Raw genomic sequence first — 27,650 nt, 5'->3', positions numbered from 1 at the left:
GAAGATAACAAGAAGAGAGGAAGAAGACAAAGCAATGGGAGGAAAAAAAGACCAAACCAGAAGTGAGTCATCCCATATAAATAATATTCAACTTTGTTTCAAATAAATAGGTTAATTACCCACCTAGTCCTTTCACATTTGGCTCAAGATAAAAAATGCCCTTTTTATCATTTGTTGGGCTTATCCCAAGCCCAGATCAAATGCAAGATGGCTCAAAAGCTTCATGGGTTAATAAGATTATTCTAAAGCCCAAATAAAATATACCCGAAACTCTTAACCTAGGATTTGGGGCATTACATGGTTGATTTCTCCCTCATTAACAGAATTATTCTTTAGGCAAAGATCGTAAACGTGGCCATAGATTTCACAAGAAAAACAAACTGTTGTTAGGGATTCATATTCTACCAATTGGATTCGGCCATTAACAAATATTTTGGGGATCAAGGGTTTATTAATATCTATATTGACGACTATACGAGAGAAGCGACCCCGACGATCATTTATCTATTTGAAAGTCAATTTTCATAACAGAACCAATGTAAGCACATATGGCTTTGATCATACTTCTAATGTAATAACTAATCAGGAGACTCGAGAGTCGTACCGCAACCATAATACAACTAAGGTGAGACTGTTGCAGTTAGAAACCTACCGACCAAGGTTCCACCGTCAGATAGTGTCCAGAAAAAATCTAGGGACCATTAGTAAGGGCTTTGAGATCGTCACTATGAGCAGCAAACTTAATGAGAAAATAGTCATTCTCGATATCAGTAAGTTTCATAGGGTGTAAAGGTTTTCACAAGTTATTGATACGGTTGAAAAGGCTATTGTACCCAATCTTACGACCAAGGATCTTCACAACCACCATTAAATCCAACTTTTAATTATAAGAGATTGAACTATATCGGAGAAATTAATGAAGGTATTCCATTATACTCATCGGTAACGACGCCATCCTCAATGAGATCAATGTCGTCATCATCCAAAGGAAAAAGTTCTTCATCGTGAAAGGCATTAACCACTGCCTCACTATAGGAAATTGAAAGCGGGGGCAGTAGAGCAACGAGAAGAGAGTCATGGTCCATAGAAATAGGGATGGGGTTCAGGGATTTGAGAAATGATCGGATGAGACCTCCTTGCACCGTCGTTACTTTTTTTGGGATTTGGGATCGTCCGAGGAAATCGGAGACAAAAGCATGTTAGGATTAATCCTATTCTCATGGTTTGATTTTATACTCTTTAAAGTTTTATAATTTTATATCTATATATTTCAATATAATTTTTAAATGTTTATATTCAATATAAAATTTTATATTTGTTCATGTTTAAGATAGAAGACATCAGTACGAATCAACTTACCTTAGTGGTTAAAAGAATCGTTGTTATTCCTAGAGGTCACGAGTTCAAGTACCAACGGTTGCAGTATGGTGATTGACGGTCATTGTCAAATGGGTTGAGAGTATTTAGAACATATACTATTTTATAATCAACTTAACTTAATAAAAAAATACAATACATCAACCGTGTCTCATGTGGGTGAGGAGAAATCTCTCAATCTTACTATTGAATTAATGAAGGTTGAACAAATCGATGAAAATTGAAAACCCAAATGGGAGTGGTCCATAAATAAAATCATTTTTCTCTTTTCAGTATTTCTTAAATAAACCATTTTTGAGTGCTGGAAATCGTATTTTAGGGACCACGTCACGGGTCATGTTGGTTGCTTGCCACGAACAAATTTAGGTATTATTAATTATTAGAGACTCTAAGGTGGCGTTTGATTCGTTGGAATGTTTATATGGGAATTGTAATCTGTGAAGGAATTAGAATCTGTAGGAATTGGAATCCAATTCCATATTCTGTTTGGTTCGCAGACATGTCAGATGAATTTGATTTTAGTAATGTAAAATGACAGAATTGTCCTTCTTGTTTTTTTGCTTTATTTTAGTTTATTTTATAACTTACATGTAGTAATATATTATAAAAAATTAAAAAATATTAAAATTTCATTTTATTGATTGATTATTCATTTCAATAAATTAAAAAAATCATGCTAATAAACATTATAAGTTAAAATCATCGCAATCAAAATATGTTAATAAGTTACCAAAAGATAGAGCATTATTTCGATACATTCCAATCGGAATATGTTAATTAGTTACCAAAACATATACCAAAAACTATTTTTATTCAATATATGAATTAGAAACTCGATCCGACACGACTCAAAATAATAAAAAATTATTTTTATTTAATAAAAACATTGACTTAATTGAAAAAAATTATATATAGAGAGGTATTATTGTAATTATTCCTAAATATATAAGGTAAAATTATATATTTTTTCGGATCGGTCCGGTTTTTTTCACCCTAAACATGAACCCGACCTGACTCGACCCGAATATCACACTTAAAAAACCTGACCCGACCCGAACAAAATAAAGTTTCATCCGACCCGACCTGAATATATGAATTAGAAATCCGACCCGACCCGACTCGAAATAATAAAAAATTATTTTTATTTAATAAAAACAGTGACTTAATCTGACCCAACCTAAATTATATATATTTTCGGGTCGGTCCGGTTTTTTTCACCCTAAACACGAACCCGTCTTGTAACACCCCCAACCCGTATCCGACCCGGATACGAGTCCGAAGTGTCACATTGACTTTTCAAACATTTATTCGTATAAAATAGTGAGTAATTTAAAAACTTTGATAACATTTAAATTATTTCAAAACGTTTACAACAGATATCAGAGTTCATACCATTTATATCTTTAGACTACATGCCAACTACACTCTGTAAACAGTACATACATTTTCTGATCTGACATTTGGTAAGGAGAACTGACCTGTCTTGCTCCGCATTACTCTTTATTCTTCTCGAAACCTACGTGTGAAACAATCACACGCTAAGTCGTTGACTTAGTGAGGCAATAATTAAACATATAACAATAAATTCATGAACGTGCATTCATACCATTGAATCATGACATTTCAATATGCATGTATCTATTGCATGATAACAATATATATAATCATGTCATACACACACGCCATACCTTCTTGTATTACTTTCACTTTTCGTTTGTCTTCCAATTGCATTGCCCATGTATATTATTATCTTTATCAACATCACATATATCTTATACATTACATTCCATGTTATCTCTTATTAGCCCATGTGTACCTGTGAGAATTGTAGATATGTGAGTCTATTGAGGTTGTGCACCACTATGCTGTCACCACAGCTCATATAAATGTCCCGAAGGACCTATCCAGAGGTCACAAAGACCCCGGTAACTATCCAGAGGTCATAAAGATCCTCGGTAACTATCCAGAGATCATAAAGATCCTCGGTAACTATCCAGAGGTCATAAAGATCCTCGGTAACTGTCCAGAGGTCATAAAGATCCTCGGTAAACTGTCCATATGTCTCGAAAGACATAGGTAAACCCTCGACTCTTGGCATGTCAACTATACCTATAGCTCTCGTATCATATAACATGGGCATTATATTCATATCACTTCACATATTCACATGTACATTTCACTTTTCATATGATTTCGTAATCATCTGTCACGTAGCTTATAACACTTCTCTTGTGTTCATCTGGCATGTAACTCATTGTCATCTCTTATTCTCATATGATTCTCATACACCAAGTATATCACATAGCACATAGTATAACCTATAAACTTATACAGGTATCCATATACATACTTTCATATACTTCGAATAACAATGCCCTATAACTTCTCACAGTTTTACCTAATCACCTATTTCACATTAATTATATTCTAGTTTCATATATTACTTAATTCAATTTCACATAGCTTGTTACCTATAAATATTTTCTCATAACTTATCATCACATAGTTCCCATAACATTTTCCTATAGATTCATAAATCTTTACCATATGACTCATGTATTATATGTTCATTTCAGCTCATATATCCTCTCCATATAACTTATTTACATGTTCATATAATCAATTCTGTCAATGTCACCTCATATATATATTATTCTTATATTGCCCTATAAATCAATGTTATTTAACTTATCTCACTTTTCATCTAATCTTATAAGTTGGTTATACAATTCCTATATATATATATATATATATATATATAATATATATATATATATATATATATATATATATAATATATATATATCTAACTCATGTAATTTATATCCTTTCTCTTGTTATCATATAAATAATTGCTATTTTACATAATTCACTTACACGTAGAACATTTCCATGTGATTCACATTCACATGTGCATATAATCACGTAGTTTACTTTCATGTAATACATGTCACTTTTCATATGAATTCATATTCATATATCACATAGCTTATACTTGTTCTTATGTCTTCTCATAGACATATTATTTCTCACGTATTCACATAGATTCATATCATATTACCTATATTATTTCTCATGTATTCATGTAAACATGCATGTCTTATTTTGTTCACATATGTTCATATATACATCATATAATCCTTTCCTAAAGTTCACACTCTATTTTCCCATATGGCATATCACATAAATCACATAGCACATATAAGCACATATCATTTCATATAATCAAGTATACATACCTTTTATGTCATTCACATCATTATAATCAATAATCCATACACAACAAATATTGAAAATAGACTTATCACAAGTCCAATTCCTTATAATCCTATAAACTAAAATGCACTCACCTGGCCTCACTAGTCAATATCGATCTGTTATCTTTCCTTGATCGATCTTACTTGCCAAACGTTCCGGAATTGCTTTATACGTAGAATCTACATACATGTACATTTTGAGGCAATCATTAGATACCTACACCTTGTAATTGGATACTAGCAACTTAAACGAACTTATTAAACCAATATTCGCATTTTCCTTTAGGGGGAATCGGTTCCCTACTATGGGGGTATCGATTCCCTCAAGACATTCTGGAATTCTGTCGTTTGAAGGGGTATCAGTTCCCCTTGAATGGGTACCGATTCCCCTTGCCCAGAACTCATATTTTCAACCCGAAATTACTTCATTTCCACTCAAACACTTCATATATCATCCCCTTTTCATTCTTAATTCTAGTACACATACTTAAACCAATATATTCATTTATTTCATCTTAAACCTCAAAATCCTATCTTCCATATGTAATTCAAGAATCATATCAAATTTTCTATATGTTCAAAATCAAATTCTATCACTCCAAATCTCTTAATTTAACCATTGACAAGTCAAATTTAACTTCAAATTCTACTTATCAATTCTTTTCCAAAGTTTCATATAAAAACTCCAACTCTTTAATCTCTCTTAACCCCTCCATTCTTTGATTTTTACTGTAACCCAAGCTTTCCTTATGTTTATCCATCAACTAAAGATCAAAACCAAGCTTAAAATTCAAATAATAATCAATTAATAAAACTCTCACCTTTGCCTTGCTCTCCCACGCATGAAGAAGAAGAAAGGAGAAGAGAACTCTGGATGTTTCTCCCATTTCCCACGTGTATATAATTCCTTAAATGATCAAATGACCATTTTACCCTTTATTTCCTTTAACAATTACAAAATAACCTTCATCATATGTATCCAATAATCATAGAACTATTTCATTATTCTATTTTAGTCATCAAATTATGAAACTTTACAATTTGATCACTAACCCGGTATTGAGGATATTACAAATCTCCCCTCCTTATAAGAAAATTCGTCCTCGAATTTTCACTGCACATCTTAATTGGAACATATCTTCTAATGTTCTTATGTTGCTTCCCTGACTTATTCTTTCTTGTCATCATCAGAAACTTACTTTTTAATCCTTTAGTTTTTCGACTATCTTTTTCGTTTATACCTTCATCTTCTGTTGTTTATGATATAAACAATAACCAGTAATACCAATCCATTGTTGTCTTTTCTCTCATTCGATTATGCATTTTTTTCCTTTGACCTTTCTAAAATTCCATATAATGTCACTCATCACATTGACAGTAACATTCATCTCATCACTCTATATCAAGACTGTCCTCTGTACTTCCATATTTATCGTATCTGATTCTTTTAAATCAATCCCTTTCATTTCTTTACTCCTTATTCCTTATACATAAATCATATATTTCCTTTCATGTTCACATACTTTTGTCTTATTACTTATACTCATCTTTATGTACCAATCTTCATTGCATCCTCATTACTTTAATAACCCATTTCTTATACATAACTTCATTCTTTATCATTCTTATACTTGTATTTTTCTTCCTGAAGGTTCCATGCAAATACTTATCTCAGTTTCTACATCATAGCTATCTGCTCAGAATATACAACCATATTCAAATTCACATTATAATCAATTAACTCAACTTTATCTTTTCCTTCAATCTTATAATTCTATCACTTTTACTCTGACAGCTAGTCAATAATATATGTTCAATCTAGGGTACAAACCCTAATCAACCAAACACATACATCCTTTCAAATCAAAATTATCTTAAAAATTCACTTACTCAACTTATCAATTTCACCTCTATTCTCATATATCCTGAAATTTCTTTTGCTCAAACTCAACATTCTGACTTCCTGTGTCTTATAATCTGATCATCGATATACATATTCTCAAACTCTTCTTATCAATCCTCAGCTTTTTTTTTTTAAATATACCAATTCTTACTTCCTTTTCCTTTACTATACCACATTACTATGATCCAAATATGCAACTGTATCCAGATCCATTGCAGATCTGGTTATCATATCCTGACAATATCTTATAATCTTATAATTCCAGTACATTTTTATCACATACTCTAGTTAGCCAATGCTAACTCTTTCCATCTTAACTGCAAACCCTTATCATAAACATACTCTTGTTTATGCGCAATATTATCACTTCGTTTCAAACTCATAAGCTCTGACATATACATCTTATACGCTTGTCACTGATGCACTTATCCTTGAGTTCTTCTATACGTAATCATCACGTCATTAGATCTTTTTAACATTCTTATGGTGACACCCGTTAACCATCTTCTATCTTATTCACATAATAGCAAAACTACTCTACATCGTTTTTCCGATTCCAAACGATGAAAATTTTCTATCATTATTCAGATATGATTTCAGCTTTCTGAAATCAACTTTTGATCTTACTAGGCATTTCCTGATGTGTCCGCTCTTCATCCTGCCTGGCCAGGGCAAGTGAATAACTATCACAATCAGGAATATCACCTTTCACTTACTTCGAAATTATCACGATCGGATTTCTACTATATTAAACTATTCTTATTTTATTAGCAAGACAACGTATTCCTTACACTATCAGATCAGAAATTTTTCAATCTATGTTGGCATGTACACCTTTTATGACATTTTGGACTTCGGTTTATGCCGAGAATCGGCTAAACCATGGCTCTGATACCATTAAATGTAACACCCCAACCGTATCCGACCGGATACGAGTCCGAAGTGTCACATTGACTTTTCAAACATTTATTCGTATAAAATAGTGAGTAATTTAAAAACTTTGATAACATTTAAATTATTTCAAAACGTTTACAACAGATATCAGAGTTCATACCATTTATATCTTTAGACTACATGCCAACTACACTCTGTAAACAGTACATACATTTTCTGATCTGACATTTGGTAAGGAGAACTGACCTGTCTTGCTCCGCATTACTCTTTATTCTTCTCGAAACCTACGTGTGAAACAATCACACGCTAAGTCGTTGACTTAGTGAGGCAATAATTAAACATATAACAATAAATTCATGAACGTGCATTCATACCATTGAATCATGACATTTCAATATGCATGTATCTATTGCATGATAACAATATATATAATCATGTCATACACACACGCCATACCTTCTTGTATTACTTTCACTTTTCGTTTGTCTTCCAATTGCATTGCCCATGTATATTATTATCTTTATCAACATCACATATATCTTATACATTACATTCCATGTTATCTCTTATTAGCCCATGTGTACCTGTGAGAACTGTAGATATGTGAGTCTATGAGGTTGTGCACCACTATGCTGTCACCACAGCTCATAAATGTCCCGAAGGACCTATCCAGAGGTCACAAAGACCCCGGTAACTATCCAGAGGTCATAAAGATCCTCGGTAACTGTCCAGAGGTCATAAAGATCCTCGGTAACTATCCAGAGGTCATAAAAATCCTCGGTAACTGTCCAGAGGTCATAAAGATCCTCGGTAAACTGTCCATATGTCTCGAAAGACATAGGTAAACCCTCGACTCTTGGCATGCCAACTATACCTATGCTCTCGTATCATATAACATGGGCATTATATTCATATCACTTCATATTCACATGTACATTTCACTTTTCATATGATTTCGTAATCATCTGTCACGTAGCTTATAACACTTCTCTTGTGTTCATCTGGCATGTAACTCATTGTCATCTCTTATTCTCATATGATTCTCATACACCAAGTATATCACATAGCACATAGTATAACCTATAAACTTATACAGGTATCCATATACATACTTTCATATACTTCGAATAACAATGCCCTATAACTTCTCACAGTTTTACCTAATCACCTATTTCACATTAATTATATTCTAGTTTCATATATTACTTAATTCAATTTCACATAGCTTGTTACCTATATAAATATTTTCTCATAACTTATCATCACATAGTTCCCATAACATTTCCTATAGATTCATAAATCTTTACCATATGACTCATGTATTATATGTTCATTTCAGCTCATATATCCTCTCCATATAACTTATTACATGTTCATAATCACTTCTGTCAATGTCACCTCATATATATATTTTTATTGCCCTATAAATCAATGTTATTTAACTTATCTCACTTTTCATCTAATCTTATAAGTTGGTTATACAATTCCTATATATATATATATATATATATATATCTAACTCATGTAATTTATATCCTTTCTCTTGTTATCATATAAATAATTGCTATTTTACATAATCACTTACACGTAGAACATTTCCATGTGATTCACATTCACATGTGCATATAATCACGTAGTTACTTTCATGTAATACATGTCACTTTTCATATGAATTCATATTCATATATCACATAGCTTATACTTGTTCTTATGTCTTCTCATAGACATATATTATTTCTCACGTATTCACATAGATTCATATCATATACCTATTATTTCTCATGTATTCATGTAAACATGCATGTCTTATTTTGTTCACATGTTCATATATACATCATATAATCCTTTCCTAAAGTTCACACTCTATTTTCCCATATGGCATATCACATAAATCATATAGCACATATAAGCACATATCATTTCATATAATCAAGTATACATACCTTTTATGTCATTCACATCATTATAATCAATAATCCATACACAACAAATATTGAAAATAGACTTATCACAAGTCCAATTCCTTATAATCCTATAAACTAAAATGCACTCACCTGGCCTCACTAGTCAATATCGATCTGTTATCTTTCCTTGATCGATCTTACTTGCCAAACGTTCCGGAATTGCTTTATGCGTAGAATCTACATACATGTACATTTTGAGGCAATCATTAGATACCTACACCTTGTAATTGGATACTAGCAACTTAAACGAACTTATTAAACCAATATTCGCATTTTCCTTTAGGGGGAATCGGTTCCCTACTATGGGGGTATCGATTCCCTCAAGACATTCTGGAATTCTGTCGTTTGAAGGGGTATCAGTTCCCCTTGAATGGGTACCGATTCCCCTTGCCCAGAACTCATATTTTCAACCCGAAATTACTTCATTTCCACTCAAACACTTCATATATCATCCCCTTTTCATTCTTAATTCTAGTACACATACTTAAACCAATCTATATTCATTTATTTCATCTTAAACCTCAAAATCCTATCTTCCATATGTAATTCAAGAATCATATCAAATTTTCTATATGTTCAAAATCAAATTCTATCACTCCAAATCTCTTAATTTAACCATTGACAAGTCAAATTTAACTTCAAATTCTACTTATCAATTCTTTTCCAAAGTTTCATATAAAAACTCCAACTCTTTAATCTCTCTTAACCCCTCCATTCTTTGATTTTTACTGTAACCCAAGCTTTCCTTATGTTTATCCATCAACTAAAGATCAAAACCAAGCTTAAAATTCAAATAATAATCAATTAATAAAACTCTCACCTTTGCCTTGCTCTCCCACGCATGAAGAAGAAGAAAGGAGAAGAGAACTCTGGATGTTTCTCCCATTTCCCACGTGTATATAATTCCTTAAATGATCAAATGACCATTTTACCCTTTATTTCCTTTAACAATTACAAAATAACCTTCATCATATGTATCCAATAATCATAGAACTATTTCATTCTTCTATTTTAGTCATCAAATTATGAAACTTTACAATTTGATCACTAACCCGGTATTGAGGATGTTACACGTCCCGACCCGAATATCACACTTAAAAAACCCGATCCGACCCGACCAAAATAAAGTTTCACCTAACCCGACCCGAATATATGAATTAGAAACCCGACCCGAAATAATAAAAAAATATATTTTTTTCAATATATGAATAAGTGACCAAAGGATTGACAAGGGTAGTATGGTCAAATTTCAATTCCCTCCAACAAGGGAATTGAATTCCATCCATTTTTGGATGGAATTCACTTTCTCTCATTTGATGGAATTGAATTCCATCAGGGATTCCAATTCTCTTGAAAAACTTGAACCAAACATGGGAAAGTGGTGGAATTGGATTATAATTCCCACCAATTCCAAGGGATTCCATCCAACCAAACGCCACCTAAGGGCATTTTCCTTGCATGATATATATTATGAATTTATTCCAAATTTAAACATTATTTACCAACAAACATCTAATCTGTAATTATGATACTCTAAACTATTTTAAAAAAATTCAACTCAGACACCACAATTTTTAATTATTAAAATTGATCCTTTAAAAATTACACTATTAAATTTCATATAAAAAAGCACACTTAGTTTATAACTTTTATTAGTATAAAGCCTTAGACTTTATCCAACACTCATGTTACCTTTTTCCTAAAGCCAAAAAAATGAGACTTAAGATATGAATATCTCTCCTTTTATCAATTTTGGTGAAAGTATTTGTCAAGTCCTTATATTATAAAGACTATATCAATTTAGTCCTTTCATATAATCATATTAAACAAATCAATTTAAATCCGCTATTATAGAGATTGATCTAAATTCCTCATGCTATTAAATGGAACTATGTACCAGTCAAAAGAATTAAATAGGACAAGTATTATTATTTTTTACATATTTTAGACTTACATATTTTTTAACACTTGGTGTAATCTCTATAATACAAGTACATGGTAAATGTTTTGAACATAAGTTTCTTATATTGTAATATGGCAAAAATTAAGTACATAATTATATTAATTAAATTTTAATTTGATTGTTACAATGGATAAGGATGTAAATGAGACAAAACAGATAGTAAGTTATTCGAAATTGACTTAGCCAAAGTTCGGTCAACTCTTGAATCGAATAGACTCAATTTGAATTCTTAACAAGTCGAAGCGAGCTACTTGATACCCGACTCGAAAAACTAGCTAGCAACTCGAAAAAAATAATATATTAAATTTTTAGATTTTAAAATTAAATTATCGTTAATATTAACATTTATATGTTTTTATAAGGCCTTTATGTTCATAAAATTTGAGTTCGAGTTTGAACTTCATTCGAGCTAAGTTTAAGAATATTTCGAGTCTAATTTTTTTCAAGCTCGAGTCGAGCTTCAATTTTTGGTTCCTAGTCGAACTTGAAAATTTTAAGCTCGAGAGCTTTCTAGTCGAGTTAAGCTTCAATTTTTTGTTTCCAATTCAAGTCGAGCCTAATAATTTTAAACTCGTAAGTTTTCAAGTCGAGTCGAATTCAATTTTACATTTTTTGAGTCGAGTTCGATATTACTCAAGCTCGACTCGGCTCGTTTACAACCTAGATAGAATGCTGAATATTTTATACAAATATTTATATAAAACTATTTATTAATTTATTATTCATGTATGTTAATACTCCATTATATAACAGTGAATGCAAATACTAGATAATTGTATTGTAGGAGGTGAGTACAAAAGAACGAAAGCTCTACTTTCAGGCAACCTAAAGCCCCAAAAAGCTCTCCTTTTCAACCAGCTATAATCTCTCTTCTCCAGCTACTCTCCTTGAACCTTAAAGGGTAAAGAGCATTTGTTTTAGAAGCACAAGTGAATATTATATAAAGCAAACGCGTGAACCTGCAGAAAGAAGACGACTCTGCTTCAACATAACTTCAATAGGTGTTTTGTGGATGCAAGTCGTAATGGAGAATACTGTGTACATTCATGGAATGGATATATATATATATACTCAGTCCTGATGTTTACATGTGTTTTGCTTGATTCTGCTGCTTATAAGCTTGGCGGGTTTTGTTAATGGGAGATGAATATCACTGGCAAACGGCGCCACCCACGGTGGCTCCGTTGAATTTAGAGAGGGAAGAGCACTGGAGACGTTTTGACAACTCGGTGAATGCGGTTTCGTTCGGGTTTGTAGCCACCGCGATTCTCATATCAATGTTCCTCGTTATGGCCATCTTCGAGAGGTTTCTCAGGCCAGCTTCATTCTCCTCCGATGCTGCAACCCCTAATGATCTTGAATCTCAAGCTATGTTCAATGTCAAGCTTAATTACCCTTCTCCCAAAGTAAGCTCTCTCTCTCTCTCCGAAACATTTTTTCTTTTTTAATTTTTGGGTTCAATTCAAGTATAGAAAGTTGCCATAAGATTTTTCTTGGTGTACAGAAGGAAATGGAATGAGTGATCCAGAATTACACATAAATTTTGTTTCTTGCAATTTGGTGTTTTTTTATTTTTCTGTTTAGCAGAGGTTAATGAGTGGACTTGGCAGCATGACTGTGACTATTCTTTTGCTAACCCTTTTTGTGTGTGTGTAATTATAGCTAATTTGGTGCATCAGTATGACTGGTCATTATGCACCCTCTGCCATTGTTGCATGAAAACAAATCCAATTGATTACTATACAGTCCACACTATTGCCATCATAAAGTAGTGCTGTCTTCTTTTTTATCTCATTATCTTTTCAACATTTCTTCATGTCTCTAATTCACATATAATTTCATTGTGGACACAACTTTATTTTTGGTGTTTGTTTGAGGACAGAATCTCTTGTCCTATGACAAAAAGGTTGGTAGCAAGGACCCATCTTCTATATGTATACAGGCCACCCAATTCACAGAGTTCTTCTCCATGGCCTTTTTTTTATACCAAATCTGAGTTATATAGTTTAAACCTTTAATCTAGGCAAAACTCCTTAGATAATGTGGTGAGAAAAAAATGATTCACATGAGGTGTAGAGAAATTATTTTCTAAACTAAGATGGAATGAGTAGTGCATGGGAAAATGACCAAACCACTGGGCATCTTTGACGAAACGCCTGGAAGACACAACGTTTTTTGAGTTGATATTCTGCTAAAGTTGTGTTTAGACTACATACAATCCAAGAAAGATGTCGTGTCTTCCAGCGTTATCCCAAAGACGCCAAATAATCTTGGAGTCTTCCCCGTGCACTGTTCATTTCATCCTAATTGCGAAAATAATTTCTCGATATTTTCCCCCAAATCAGTATCCCATCGAATTTGCCTTTAATCTATGTTTTTATTTTTTCTTTAAATGAAGAACAGCCAACAATAATTGCAATTTTTATAACATAGATACACAGATAAGCATTATCTATATATGCTGTCTACGTGGGTTGATTAGGGGCTAAGGGAGCATCATCCATCACCAGCATGTGATCTTTGTCTCAAATGTCATACTTAATGACCGGCAGATTTGAGGTGTTGCCTAACTTTTGTTTTATTTCTATAATCATTTTGACTTCTTTGAGATTCCATCCAATCAAGTGTGCAAATAGAGGTCAAAAATGAATAAATATCCCCTTTAGATCTTATCAGGAACCAGCAACAAAATCTTGCATTAAGTGCATGCATTGCCAAAAGGGTTAGTGGAGCCATTCCATGCTGAATTGTTGGTTGGATGCAAGTTTTTTTTGCCTAAAACTATTGGCCAACAACATCACCTGATGCGTTAACTAAACTGGATCATTGAATAATATATCATCTCAGCTTTGCTTCCTACTTGGCTAGTCCATCACTTGTGTGACAAATTTTTCAATGTGATCCGGCTGTTAGAGCCCCTTGATTTGTGAGACATGGTTTTATTTATTAGTGGGGAATGGTGGTGGCTCCATTATTTTATATGCTTTGCCTGTATCCCAAGAATGCCCCAAACTCACCTTTTTGTCTCTTCTGAGGTTTTCAAGTGCCTTGGTTAATGAAACAACAATATACTATAAAGACTTTGTGTAGTTTCTTTTATTTTTTTCGACAAGGGAAAAGGACTGTTCATGATCTTTTGTCACTTACCTCTTTAGAATTGTTAGGCTGTTTTTTTTTATGGTGCTTATATGTTTGAGAGTGTGTTTAATTATGCAGATGACAGTTTATGTGAATGAGGTATCGGTTTTAATGCCCGGAGAAGAAGCACCTACTTTCATTGCACATCCTGCTCCAGTGCCGTGTCCCCCAAACCACACCTTGAAGCCTCTGCATCAACTCAACCAAAGCCGAAGCATGGCATGAAAACAAAGCACCAGGGTTTCTTTTATATTTGTACATTTGCATTTGGGTTTAACTGAACAATAATTGCTCAAACTATCTTTTATTTTTTCTTCATTTATATGTTTAATGTTTCCTTTTATTGTAATTTTAAAGTTTAATCGCCAACTCACCCAATGATTATTGAATATGTTATATAAAATTTAGAGTAAAGTATACAAATGGTCCATCGACAATAAGGTGTTATTTTGTTGAGCTTGAGTCTCTTGACTATCAAAAATTACAAAACAATCCCTCAATTATATGATATTTCTTTCGTGAGTTCCCTAGCTATTAAAAGTTACAAAATGATCACTCGACTATTCATTATGTTATAAATTCATCATTTTCCATTAAAAATTTAACGAAAGTCAGAGGTGGAAGTTAATGTGTTGTTTGAGATATGATGTAATCTGATTTTAAAATCTGAAACGACCGTTAAGTTTTTAACAGAAAAGGACAAGTTTGGAACATAATGAATAATCAGTTGATCATTTTGTAATTTTAATAGTCGAGGGACTCAACAAAATAACATTTTATAACTTTTAATAATCGAGAGACTCAATAAAATAGTATCCTATAGTTAGAGGACAATTTATGTACTTCACCCTAAAATTTAATTATCGTTTGGTTGTGGAGGATGATATCATTTTTATTTTCTTAAAAAGTTAAAAAATATATGTTTGATTGTAAAATTAAAAAATGAATTTAAAAAAATAAATATGAAAACATTAACAATAAGTGATCATTATTTTTATTAAAATTATTTTAAAATTTGAATAATATAAAAATATAATGTTTAAATTTTAACTCAATCTTAAATTCTTTTAATAATATTTTTTATTTTAACAATACTTTTTTATTGTGATTTTTGTGTGTGTAATCTTGTCTATAATATATTTCTTTTATATAGTTTTATAGATTTTTTAAATTTAATTGATTTTCAATGTACACGAACCAACTTACCTCAGTGGTTAAATGAATCTTTGTTGTTTCTAGAGGTTATAGATTCGAGCACCAACGACTGCAGTAGGATGATTGAGCATTCATTGTCAAATAGCTGAGAGTATTTAAAATTAAAACTACTTTGTAATCACCTTAGTTTAATAAAAAAATGATTCTCAATGTTCATTAATATTATAACCATATATATATTGTGAATTAAAAGTGAGTAAACGCATTTGGTCGGGTGACCAAGATACTCATCTTTGTTTCCTCATATTCCCTTAGATCATGACGAGCACTTCATTTTTCCACTAGAGTCTCTCATTCCTCTATCCGCTAGGTAGGATCATGTTTAAATTTAAGATTTGTAAAAAAAAAAAATTGTGTTATGAAATTTATTACTTTAAATAAATTTTATTTTTTTACATTCATATAATTCATATTTTAAATTTGTGCTATTTAATTTTTATAATAATAATTTTTTAATTTAATTATTAAATAATTGTTTGTTGATTTTTATTTTAAAAAATATGATATTAAACATGTTTTATTATTTTTATTTTTGAAAATAAATTTTCATTTATATTACTCAAATGTATTTTTCATGTAACATCTATTATATAATTCGAACATACGATCAAATAAAAGATGTCATATTAATCACTGAAGTGACTTTGAATTAATTATTAATAAATTTATAATCAATAACATGAAAAAACTACAAATTAATAAGATATATAAACTTCTATATTCACTAAATAACTAACCATCTTAAAAGAGTCAGAACCATCAGACTTAAAAATGTCACTAATTAATAAAATTCAATTTTTTATCATACAAAATTGAAAATATTAGAAACTAGATTATAAATGTATAAATGTAATATTACTCAAAACATGCATTTTATTGAATTATCATGTGATTAAATACTAATTTATTCCAAACTATGAGTTTCAAAACAAATTAAAATCAAACCGGATGTTAATTATACAGATTTAGGATTTAATATTTAGGGTTTAGGGTTTTCTAAACACGTTTAAAAGATCTCTAAATCAAACATTGAAACAATTTGAACATGTTTTATACATAAAAATCTATCTAGAAACTTACTATCCATCTCTTACTATTATCGTTTGAGGAATGAGTGAGTGAACGATAGAAGGAGATTTGAGAGTTTCGTGCGATGACAAGAGGGTGAACGACAAATGAGTAAGGTACGATGACGAAAAGAATTGACAGTGGTGTCATATACTGCAACAATTGGAGTACCAAATCACCGGCTGCCAGTCCCCACAACCGATTTATTAGCCGAAGCAAGTTCATTATAGCCAAATTAAACGAATAACCTAGGTATGAAGGAGTTACGAAGAAGCAGCACGATCATATTCTATCATAGATTTGATGTAGAATTCTCCGGCCTTGTAAGATGACCTGACCATGGGACCAGATGCCACATATCGAAATCCCTGCATATTCACACTTTTAGTAAGTGTTAACTATTACATCTCCAATTGCTAATTCAATATTCTGGCAAAAAATAAACACCAATGTTATAGCAAGTTATCAACGTCATAAACTAATAAGCATTACATCATCTTGTATGCATGATATATAAAATAATATCCTATGAATGGATCAGCTTATGATTAATTTTAAAAAGAAATATTCATTTAAGAAAAGGAACTTAAGAATCAGACGAATATGATGTATAAACTAATTATGACTACGCAAAAAAGCAAAGCAAACAATTAGCATGATCCCAATCAATGACTTTCCTTTTGATGTTGCATGGCTATAGTATTTGCTGCCATAGCTCTTTGGATAAATTGCAGCCTAGAACATGAAGTCATGAACTACACTGGGATGTGGTAATCTAAAAGGTAAATCCTTGATCACTATTATCCTCAAGTTAGTAAGGAATGCCTTTTACATTGTATGGAGAGAAATAAACAACAGATTGTTAGCCATTCTATGGAGGAACCACCACAACAGCGCGATCAGAATTCAGCTGTCTTAGAAAAGTTGTGGCTGACTCTGTAAATTTAGCTTTGCCTAAAGCCTTGTAGCTAAGCTTTGACATTTTTTAATCTTAGTATTGTTGTTTTCATGTAGCAGCGTTGCTGCTTCTATTGGATAAGAAATTTCAACGGTCAGCTCCAATCATGAATGGCAAAGGTGTTTTAAAAGGGAAAAGCAAAAAGATGAGATGAATTTAGTTTGCAAGGCTACTAGTATTGGCAATTCTATTGTCATCTATTCTATCATTTTCTTTTCTAAGTTTCACAAAAGCACTTAAGAACTATGGGTAAAAGCAACTTAACAAGATCTGCTGAAAGAAGAGACTTTTTCTCAACAAACAATTGTAGTCAACTAAACCAAAGGCAGACGACGAAAGTTTATCAGAAGAAGCAAGATAAGATAAAATGTAATAACTCAAACTAGATGAGAAATTATGAAGATGCATATAAGCAAGAACAGCCCCTCATAATGCAATTCTGATAAACTCAAACAAGGATTTTACTTCTCTAATGCCATTTATTATCTATATGTAAAAGGAGCAAAGTTCAACCTAGGATGTTAGAGGACATGCAAATAAATCAAAGATTAAGTTCATAAGGTAATTGGTACCCAAGGCTTCTATGAGCATCTTAGGCTTCAAACTTTTCAACTTCTCAACCGTTTTTGCAAAATGCCCACTTCCTTGATCAGGCAAATCACCCCGATCAACGCTTGTGATCACCATGTAACCCAAACCCCACGACGCAATTGCCTCCGCAACATTCCTCGGTTCATCGGGATCTGGGGGAGGCGGCGTCCGCGAAGTCTTGACGTTGCAAAACCTGGAAAACCGCAAACAGTAAAATTTGAAATTTAAGTGTTTGCTACATATGAATATCGTTTTTCCCCCTTACTTGCAACCGCGAGAACAAGTATCACCCAATATCATAATAGTGGCAGTGGCGGTCCCATTATCGCCACCGGACCAGCACTCGCCGAGATTGGGGCATCTAGCTTCTTCGCAGACAGTGTGAAGCTTTAGTTTCCTTAATTTGGTTTTAATCTGGAGGTGTTTTTCGCCGCCGGGAATGGATTGCTTCATCCATTTGGGCTTGAGTAGCGGTTTTTTCTTGGTTCCGACTTCGACGGTATAGAGGTTATTGCTTTGGAGACAGTATCGCCACCAAACTTCCACTTTCTTTTTCCCATCTCCACCGTCAGAGCCTTCTTCTCCCCAATAGCCCTCCTTCTCCACTTCCACATCTGGATCTGAGAGAAACAAAAAGAAATGTTCAGATGTGTGAAAACTAACAAAATTTTAAATTGGGTTCGTTGGGTAACCTTCATTTTATTTTTGAATAAAAAGGGATGAAACAAGAACAAGAATATTAACCCTCTTTCTCTATTAGCTTTATTAATTGGATACAATACTAAAACCCTCGAAAGAAGAAGGAAAAAATCATAATCGGATGTATTTATAAGGATACTTGTATGAAGTTTCAGGATAATTTCTCTTATTCTTCTGAGTAGCGGTTGAAGCACTTGATAGTGGATGTGGCAGTGGATGATTGTTGTACTTGTTTTCATCTGGTTTTGATTATCTTACCTAGTTCCAAAGAACGACGTCGATGATGAGGCGACGACCATCTTTAAAGATTATAAATATTGTGGATGAGTCTAGCTCCTATTTCTTATTCTCCCTTCAACACCAGTAGAACCATAATTCAGAGACCACACAAAATCAATGCACATTAAAAGATTTCAGATTTTCCTCATATGCTTTACCAAAACAAAACCCACAATCAAAAGAAAAAGAAAAATGAGAAACAAAAATAGAGATAAAAACTCAAAAAAATATCAAGAACAAATGATATAAGCAGAGCGTGAAACAATCAAAAGTTCAACAAATATGTTGTTGTTATCGTCAATGAAGGTGGTGGAGGTGGAGGTGATGACAAGGTCTATGAAGTTACTAACATGAATACGATGATGGGAGTTTTTAGTAGCTTCGATGGGTCATAGTTAATTTAGAGGAATGTTGGGTTGGGGAAATGGAGTCAGCGGTAGAGAGAGAGAGGGGGAAGGGGGAGTTCTGGCAAGTTATTTATTTTTTAATTAATTTTCATTTATTTAGAAAAATAAGTAATATTTTTTTATTTTTTTTATAGAGTTAACAATTTAAGATAAATAAGATAACGTTTGCAATTTTAGGGGATAAAATATTCTAAAATATACATAAAGGGACAATTCGACATAAATAGTATACTTCATGGGACAATAATACATTTAAGCCTTTTATTTATAAAATTATATCTATAGTTAGATTTTAGATTTGTTTTAGTTATTTATTGTTAAAAAGTAAATAGAAATATATATATATATAGTGATAATGCAACATTATATGGCAACATTAAGGATGTAAATAAATAAAATATTCAGTGAAATGTTTATGAATAGTTTGTATAATATTTATTTATTAAGTTAAATAAATGAATATAAATAAAAATTTTATATTTGTTTAATAAATGATAAAATTCAAACATAAATATATTTTGTTCGTTTATAGTTAATTATAACCTTATTTATAAACTCATTTATCAACTCTTGCAATTATATATATATATACATGAACAAATATGATTAACTAGTGTACTTTTTATTTGTTTTTTTACATTTTATAGGAGAAACTTATTTAAGATGAAAGCAAAAGTTGTTCGACATTTGTTAATTTAGTCTTTATTAAATTTAGGATCATCTACGTGTTTAGTATTTAAATACTAATTTTCGATCTATTTTAATACATAAATTTTTATTTTTTAAAAAAACATACTTAATGTTTTATTTTATTTATTTTATTTTATTTTAGTACCATAGCATTAAAAATTTAATGCGTCTACATAAACTATCAATTTTAGTTTGTTTCTAAACTTTAGGCATAGTTTTGAAAAATTAAAAATTTAGATACCAAAACATACCAAAATTAATAATTTAGATACTAAATGTGTAATTTATTGTTAGATTTATATGATTGTGATTTAATTGTGACAAACCTTTTCATCTTAAAATAAATTTCTCGAGGTCTCAGTTAACTTCAATTGTAAATGAATTATAGTTATTCTCCGGTTTAGGGATCGATCACTAAAAAAATCAAGGATATAAACATTCAATATCAAATGGTTAAAAATTATATTTGAACTACTTTATACTTACGGCATATTAATAAAAAAATTAAAATAATTTCCTTTTTGGTTCGACTTTCTGTTTCTTTCTACACCATGGCTATCATCACAAGCAACTCAAAATGGAATCATAGTTGAGTCGTCTTACTTGCTGATTGAGAAATCAAAAGTTGACTTTCATAGTAGGTATTAAAATAAAAATAAAATCAATGAACGATTTTTTTTTGCTTAAATTCTTCTCTAAGTCCCTTTACTATGTGTAAAATTCTTGATTTGCTTCCTATATACTAATTTTGAATAACAATTTTGCTTGTTTTAATCACTGTATTTTTCAAGTTTTAAAATTTCAATCTTGATCAAAATTATAATAGCTAAATACGTTAAGTGAAATTTTGCTACTAGTCCTTATTTTATATGTAAGTTGTAGGTTTAATTTTTATTCTTCAATTTGATCATTTTTAGTCCACGTAATTTCATTATATTATCCGTGTGTCATTTACGCAAGGGTTGAAATTTGAAAATATGAAAAGTATGGAGTTAAAATTGACCAAATTAAAGTTTATGAATTTAATTCATTGCTTATATATAGTACAAGGACTGGTGACAAAGTTTAACCTTTATTTTGATTTTTTTTTTGAAGCTGAAACAACTAAAAACAACGCGGAATTAGGCCTGAACTAAAAGATTAGTGAAGCCCATTAAAATTCATACCCAAGTTGGCATTGCGGCTTTACGTAATCCTCTTGCTTTCGTTTCACTTCCTTTTCTCCTCCAATTTTCTTGTTTTAACCATCTTTATCGCCAAACATTAGCGTCTCAAATTCAGATCTGCATCTCATTGTGTTAGTGTTAGTAGTTCCATTCTTGAGATTCGATGAGTCACTTCGATTCCAACCCTTTCGCGGAGGAAGAGGTCAATCCTTTCTCGGTAAGTTTCTTTTTTCACGTATTCGTATTCCACTTTTTTCATAACATGTCAGTGCCTCTGATTGTAGATTTGCACATTGTTCTGTTTTCTTCCTGTGAGATTTGATCTGTAGGTTTTGTTGACTTGGATGACTGATTAGCTAACTTGCTAGATCTGTTTCATTTCTGCTTGCCGATTCGATTTTTTTTATGTTAACTTAATTCATTTTAAGTAAGGTTTATTGGTTTTCATAATGTATCTCCAGTAACCGTAGTCATGTATTCTTTTCCCTCTTCATTTTTGTGAATGTAAAACTACGAAGTAAAAGACAAACATGTGATGATGTGCATTCATTTTACTTGTTTTTCGTAAGCTTGAACAGTTTTCAGTGGTAATATTAGTGATTTAACTTGTGCATGATGAGTTTTTTTCGAAGCTCTCAATTATTGTTTTTGCTTAGAATGCCTTTTATACTACTGTAAGGACTATTTTTTGTACAATTGGGTGGTTACCTCTGCCTGCATAATGTTTGATAGTAGAATTGCAGCCGTTGGAAATAGGAAAAAGTGGCCGTAGGCACAGAATGGATGACACACTGACTTCTTCTGTATGTGTCTAGTAATGCATAGGTTGATTGTAATGACTAGCTAAAGTTGATCATCCATGTTCACAATTCACATGTTAATCATGCTTTGACTTTATTAATTAAGGGTAGTGGGACTAGATTATAGTTTTATGATGGTTGCAATGTTGAGTTTGTGGTTATCATTATGGAAAAGATGCTAACAATGTTTGAATTCATAACCCTTCCCGGCAACTGCATTTTATGGTGTTGGGTTCCAATAATTCTTTTCTTTCCCTACTCTTAAGATGCTTGTTTTCCTATAACGAAATTAGATAGATCCAAAAATAGGTTCTACAAGAAAGACCACTTTATGCAGGCCAAGAATGAAAGCAAAACTCGAGGTGTGTAATGGAGGGATGAACATGCTTTCCCTCCAAGACAGAATATATGGCTTGAAGGTCATGTATATGATGATATTTGGGAATATGGCCTGTTGAAAATTGGTTGTAGGTGCGGTTTTGTGCATCATTATTTATCCAATATTTGTATAGGACTCATTTCCCCATTAGCTTACCTTGCTTTTAACCTTTTTTATTTTGAAAGAGTGCTCGTTGACTATGCGACTGGTTTACTTTCTTGTCTTATATATGTTGTTACATGTGTTGTGCTTCTGTATGCATAAATTAATGATCCTGTGCAAATGCTTAAAGTCTTCCTTGTAAAATACACAATTTTTAGAACCCCGATAGTGTTCCTCCTGCAACATCAAGGCTTTCACCCCTCCCTCCTGAACCATATGACCGTGGTGCAACCGTAGATATTCCTCTTGATTCGGCCAAGGTATCCTAAAAGTTTCCTTATATTGAATGGATGGCTGTCTTGTTTGTGGATATCATGTTTAAGCAAAAGACTTCTTTTAACATTTTTGTCTGATTGAATCTAGGATTTAAAAGCGAGAGAGAAGGAACTTAAAGCAAAAGAGGCTGAATTGAATAAGCGGGAACAGGTAATTTGTTGCCATCTGTTTGCACTTGGGTGAGGCTTGCTGATGAATAATTAATCTGGTGCTTCCATTTTTTTTTTTTGGTATTTGGTATCATTTGTGATAACTGATAAGTTATCCCTTTTGCACTGATGTTCCAAATATACACTTCTCTGATGTAATTTAATTATTGCTATCTGGGCACAAACAATAAAAACTGTAGTTTTGAGTCTCGGTTTCTGATTCATATTTCAGCTTAATTGTTTTATCTGTTTAAAGTCTAAATGCTTGTGAAATATCTGTATTCGGAAGTCTTTCCTTTTTTGTTAAGAAAATTCTTAATCATGCAATGACTTAATCCTTGAATGTTCAGATGCAATATGTAACTGTATTATCGGTAAGGTGGTTTTGAAGTTTACTTGCTTTTAGAATAAATTGTGCTCATAGTTACTGAGTGCTATCTTTACGTTTTGAAGGAATTGAGAAGGAAGGAGGATGCAATAGCACGAGGTAAGTTCTTTTTTTCCCCCATTTATCTTGATGACTTGACGAGCTTCTGCATTACAAGGTAAGCTTGATTTTGACATATGTTCTTGTCTTCTTCTTTGTAGCTGGAATTGTAATAGAGGAGAAAAATTGGCCACCATTTTTTCCTATCATCCATCATGATATTGCAAATGAAATACCAATCCACCTACAAAAGATGCAGTATGTTGCTTTCACAACATTTTTAGGTGAGTTCAAGTACAGGTTTTTCTATTTATTTCTTACATCACAATATTGCTCATTTGCTCCCATTAATTATCCATAATTATATCGCAAATGAAATACCAATCCACCTAAAAGAGATGCAGTATGTTTCTCCTGTTGTCCATCGTTATATTTCTTTCTTTTCATACATATAAGCCTTTCGTGAGTCTTGCTTGCTTGCAGTTTCAAAAGGTAAATTGTATTGGTTGTAATGTTCATTTCCTGTTCATGTCTTGAAAAATGTTTATGTTGCCAATTTCTTATTGTGGCCAATGCTGACTTCAGTCTAATGTTTCTTGACATGGAAGGTTTGGTTCTTTGTCTTGTTTGGAATATAGTAGCTGTTACTACAGCCTGGGTCAAAGGAGAAGGTGGGTTTTGGAAGTTAGTATTGCCCTATCATTAAGTGGTTAATTTCTATTTTGTCATCTTTATCATAGTGAGAGCTTATATCTTATTTCAGGTCCAACAATTTGGTTTCTTGCCATTATATATTTCATATCTGGGGTCCCTGGTGCCTATGTATTGTGGTATCGTCCTCTCTATCGTGCTATGAGGTATACTTTTGGGTTATTCCTTATTTGATTTACTTGTACCTAAAAGCTGTATCTGTTCAATTATTGCTTATGAAATTATAGAACTTCGTGTGGTTATTCTACTGTCTCGAGTTCAATGATAATAAATGTAAGCTTTTTATTGTAATCCTTAATCTCATATCGTGTCTATGTTCCTTTCATTACAGGACTGATAGTGCGTTGAGTTTTGGACGGTTTTTTTTGTTTTACATGGTATGCTTCTTGCTTTCTCGCTGTAATTGTTACATATTCATGGGAGACATGCTATAAAGTTCGTCATTTATGACTTGTTTTCTTCCTTGCAGTTGCATATTGGCTTTTGCATCTTTGCTTCAGTTGCTCCCCCGATTATTTTCAAGGGAAAATCCCTTGCGTAAGTTCGTTATAACTTTTTCCTCCCTAGAGGATTTTGAATGTTACGGTTTCTTTTTTCTTTAATTTTTTTTATAGAGAAGATAACTTTTAGAGTGTAGTTGGTATTTGGTAACCTGTAGCTGATGATGTCTTCATGGTGCAGAGGTATTTTGCCTGCAATTGATCTCATTGGCGGTTCACATGCTTTTGTGGGGGTAAATTCCAAACTATTAGGATGCTTTGCCCTCAATTGTTGTTTTTGGTTTCACTATTCATCCGTCTCTGAGAAGGCTTGACATTGTCTGCGTCATTTTGACCTGCAGATATTCTACTTTATTGGTTTCGGATGTTTTTGCATCGAATCATTGCTCAGTGTCTGGGTTATTCAGGTAACAAATCCCTAGTCTTTCATGACTTGTCAGTGAAACTGCTCTGCTCTGGTTTCTTCTAAAACCTCTAGTGTTCTCTCTTGAATTTGCAGCAAGTTTACATGTATTTCCGCGGTAGTGGTAAAGCTGATGAGATGAAGCGTGAGGCTGCAAGAAGAACAGTGGCAGCGGCACTTTGATAGTGATACGGAGGCCGTCGCAGAAAGATGGTATTTGCTGCTGGTGGGCTTGGATCATGTTGGATGAGTTACAATGTACTTGAATTGCTTCTTCCCATGCAATTTTCTGGCTGGCTTGTCTAATCATTTTAGTGATATGTTGTTTAAATATATATACATCATATACATTGCTGAATGACGAAGTTGAGATAACAGACTAAAGTTGGATAGTAAGGTTTAGCAGGCCAACTTTTAGCAGTTGTGTTGCCCATATTCCGGTGCTTTTCCACATAATAGAAGGATTCTTGTGCTTAATCTCTTATCTCAGCTTCCCAATTGATCACTGAAGAACAAACTTGGAGCTAATATAATTCAATCCCGGGAATGATTCTTCTTAGCTTGGAGTGTCTTTCAATCCATTGTTAGTTTCAGGGGTTACAGTGACATTGGAATTTATATTCTTGATGGCTCAAAAGTTTACTGACTGCCCCCAATTAACCACGTAAAATAACATAAGAAGGGTGAGGCAATCTGGTTGCAGATTGAACAACAATGGAAGGGGTATTGTGGTAAAAAGAAAATGTAAACATTGAAACATTAAAACAATGCTTAGTCTCTATTCCAGAAGTAGCACCTGGAAACAATTCTCCTGCTTCTTCGGGTAAACTGAGTAGTTGAATGGTTCTTTTTACATGACGAGCAACAACAAACTTCACTTCCATCCCTTTTATTTAAGACAACTTAACTCACTTCACCAAAACAAGAGATCCATCAGCATGGCAATGGGATTAATATCTCAAAAAGGAAATGGAAACGGGCAGAGGGCAAGACCCTGCGGGTTGCTGCTGCTTTTGACATTTGGGGCCGCCATGCTTACTATTATGGTGCTCCACAAACTCCGGGAGAGACGCATCTTCAACCTTCTTCTCCAAGAGAATGGTCGTCACCTTGTTTCACTTCAGCTGTTGTTGCAGGTTGCTTCTCTGCACCAAGCATGTCATGCTCTGGGCTTTTTTTATTCAATCATAAACTACAAATGATATTTTGAGAACTATCAGGGCTGTACATGTTAACAATGTTTTACTGTTTTTTTATCACAGAAACAAACCGAATACACCAAAGAACTGAAGAAGAAAGCTGAAGAGACTAAAGCATAGATGAGGTCTCTTAGAAAGCAGAAAATGGAGGTGGATCATAGGCTCTTGGAATTGCAATCTACAATTGATTCCCTTAAAGATGAACAAAAGACCATGGAGACTGAACTGGAGGATAAACTAAACGAGATCAAACTGCTATGACTCAAAGAAATGGAGTCGTCAGGAAACGGAAATACTCAAGTGACAACTTTAATAGCAACTTTTAAGCAAAAAGAGACTGAAATCCAGGACTTGAACCAGCGTCTTTACTCTTCAGTTCGAGTTTGGTCATCTAATCATCCGATAAATTTAACAATTACAGAGCAAAAGACGGAGTTGAGACACGAGGGTGGTGGGGTGCATGAATCTTCTGCGTATGAAGGTGGTGATAATTCAACATAAGGTCTGGAAGGAAATGAGAATAGATCAGGTTATCCTCAGGAGGAAGACAACAGAGAGTGCTGATAATGTAGATGACAAAAACGGAATGTACACCAAAGGAGGGCAACTTCATAATCTGAAAAATGGAGAAAAGAATCGTGCAAGAGCTACAGCAACATTTGATTAGATTTATGAAAGCGAAAACAAAAAGTAACTTTTCTAGGCAGCCTGGAAAACTTAAAAGCTCCCACCAAGAAGGTGAGGTTCAAAAATTCCAATCGACTCATCAAGTTGGAAACAGACTGGAAACAGATGAGAGTCGTAGTAAGATTTCAAGCTTTTCACAGGCAGAGAGATTTGGCAATTTAAGCACAACAGAGGGTCAAAGTTGGAGAATAACTGCTAGGAAGAGATCCCTAATTATTAATGTAAATTCTGAAACAGGAGTTGAAAGCAAAAGTAGAAGATTTTCAAAAGAATATATATATATATAGATGCTGTAAGAAACATGAATGAAGAGGGGAAACCCGAAAAACAGATGGATCTGGCAAAGCTAATTTGTTGAAGCGTCGTTGAGGACAAAAACACAATGTCA

The 27,650-nt window shown here is 32.7% G+C and overlaps 3 protein-coding genes across 3 annotated transcripts; 2 read left to right on the top strand and 1 right to left on the bottom strand.

The window, feature by feature from the left end:
• Positions 1 to 12,105: 12,105 nt before the first annotated feature.
• LOC120163746 lies at positions 12,106 to 14,814 on the top strand. Its single transcript, XM_039173592.1, has 2 exons — positions 12,106 to 12,764; positions 14,575 to 14,814. The coding sequence occupies exons 1-2, from the start codon at positions 12,495 to 12,497 to the stop codon at positions 14,719 to 14,721; spliced, it is 417 nt and encodes a 138-aa protein (XP_039029523.1). The 5' UTR covers positions 12,106 to 12,494; the 3' UTR covers positions 14,722 to 14,814.
• Positions 14,815 to 16,837: 2,023 nt separating this feature from the next.
• On the bottom strand, positions 16,838 to 19,326 carry LOC120163683 (lipoyl synthase 2, mitochondrial-like). Its single transcript, XM_039173551.1, has 4 exons — positions 19,286 to 19,326; positions 18,594 to 18,986; positions 18,310 to 18,521; positions 16,838 to 17,147 (listed from the first exon to the last, which is right to left on the bottom strand). Exons 1-4 carry the CDS (start codon positions 19,324 to 19,326, stop codon positions 17,062 to 17,064), a joined length of 732 nt encoding a protein of 243 aa, XP_039029482.1. The 3' UTR covers positions 16,838 to 17,061.
• A 2,304-nt stretch (positions 19,327 to 21,630) lies between these two features.
• Positions 21,631 to 25,811, top strand: LOC120163745 (secretory carrier-associated membrane protein 1-like). Its single transcript, XM_039173591.1, has 12 exons — positions 21,631 to 21,786; positions 23,069 to 23,170; positions 23,274 to 23,336; positions 23,789 to 23,822; positions 23,924 to 24,046; positions 24,371 to 24,433; positions 24,526 to 24,619; positions 24,805 to 24,850; positions 24,943 to 25,010; positions 25,155 to 25,206; positions 25,315 to 25,380; positions 25,473 to 25,811. The coding sequence occupies exons 1-12, from the start codon at positions 21,733 to 21,735 to the stop codon at positions 25,557 to 25,559; spliced, it is 852 nt and encodes a 283-aa protein (XP_039029522.1). The 5' UTR covers positions 21,631 to 21,732; the 3' UTR covers positions 25,560 to 25,811.
• Positions 25,812 to 27,650: the final 1,839 nt, after the last annotated feature.

Source organism: Hibiscus syriacus, unplaced genomic scaffold (genome assembly GCF_006381635.1).
Source record: "Hibiscus syriacus cultivar Baekdansim isolate YM2019G1 unplaced genomic scaffold, ASM638163v2 tig00111493_pilon, whole genome shotgun sequence".
In the NCBI taxonomy this organism is placed as follows: Eukaryota; Viridiplantae; Streptophyta; class Magnoliopsida; order Malvales; family Malvaceae; genus Hibiscus; species Hibiscus syriacus.
Note: the sequence above shows the minus strand (reverse complement) of the source record. Positions and strands in the feature narration are given on the sequence as shown.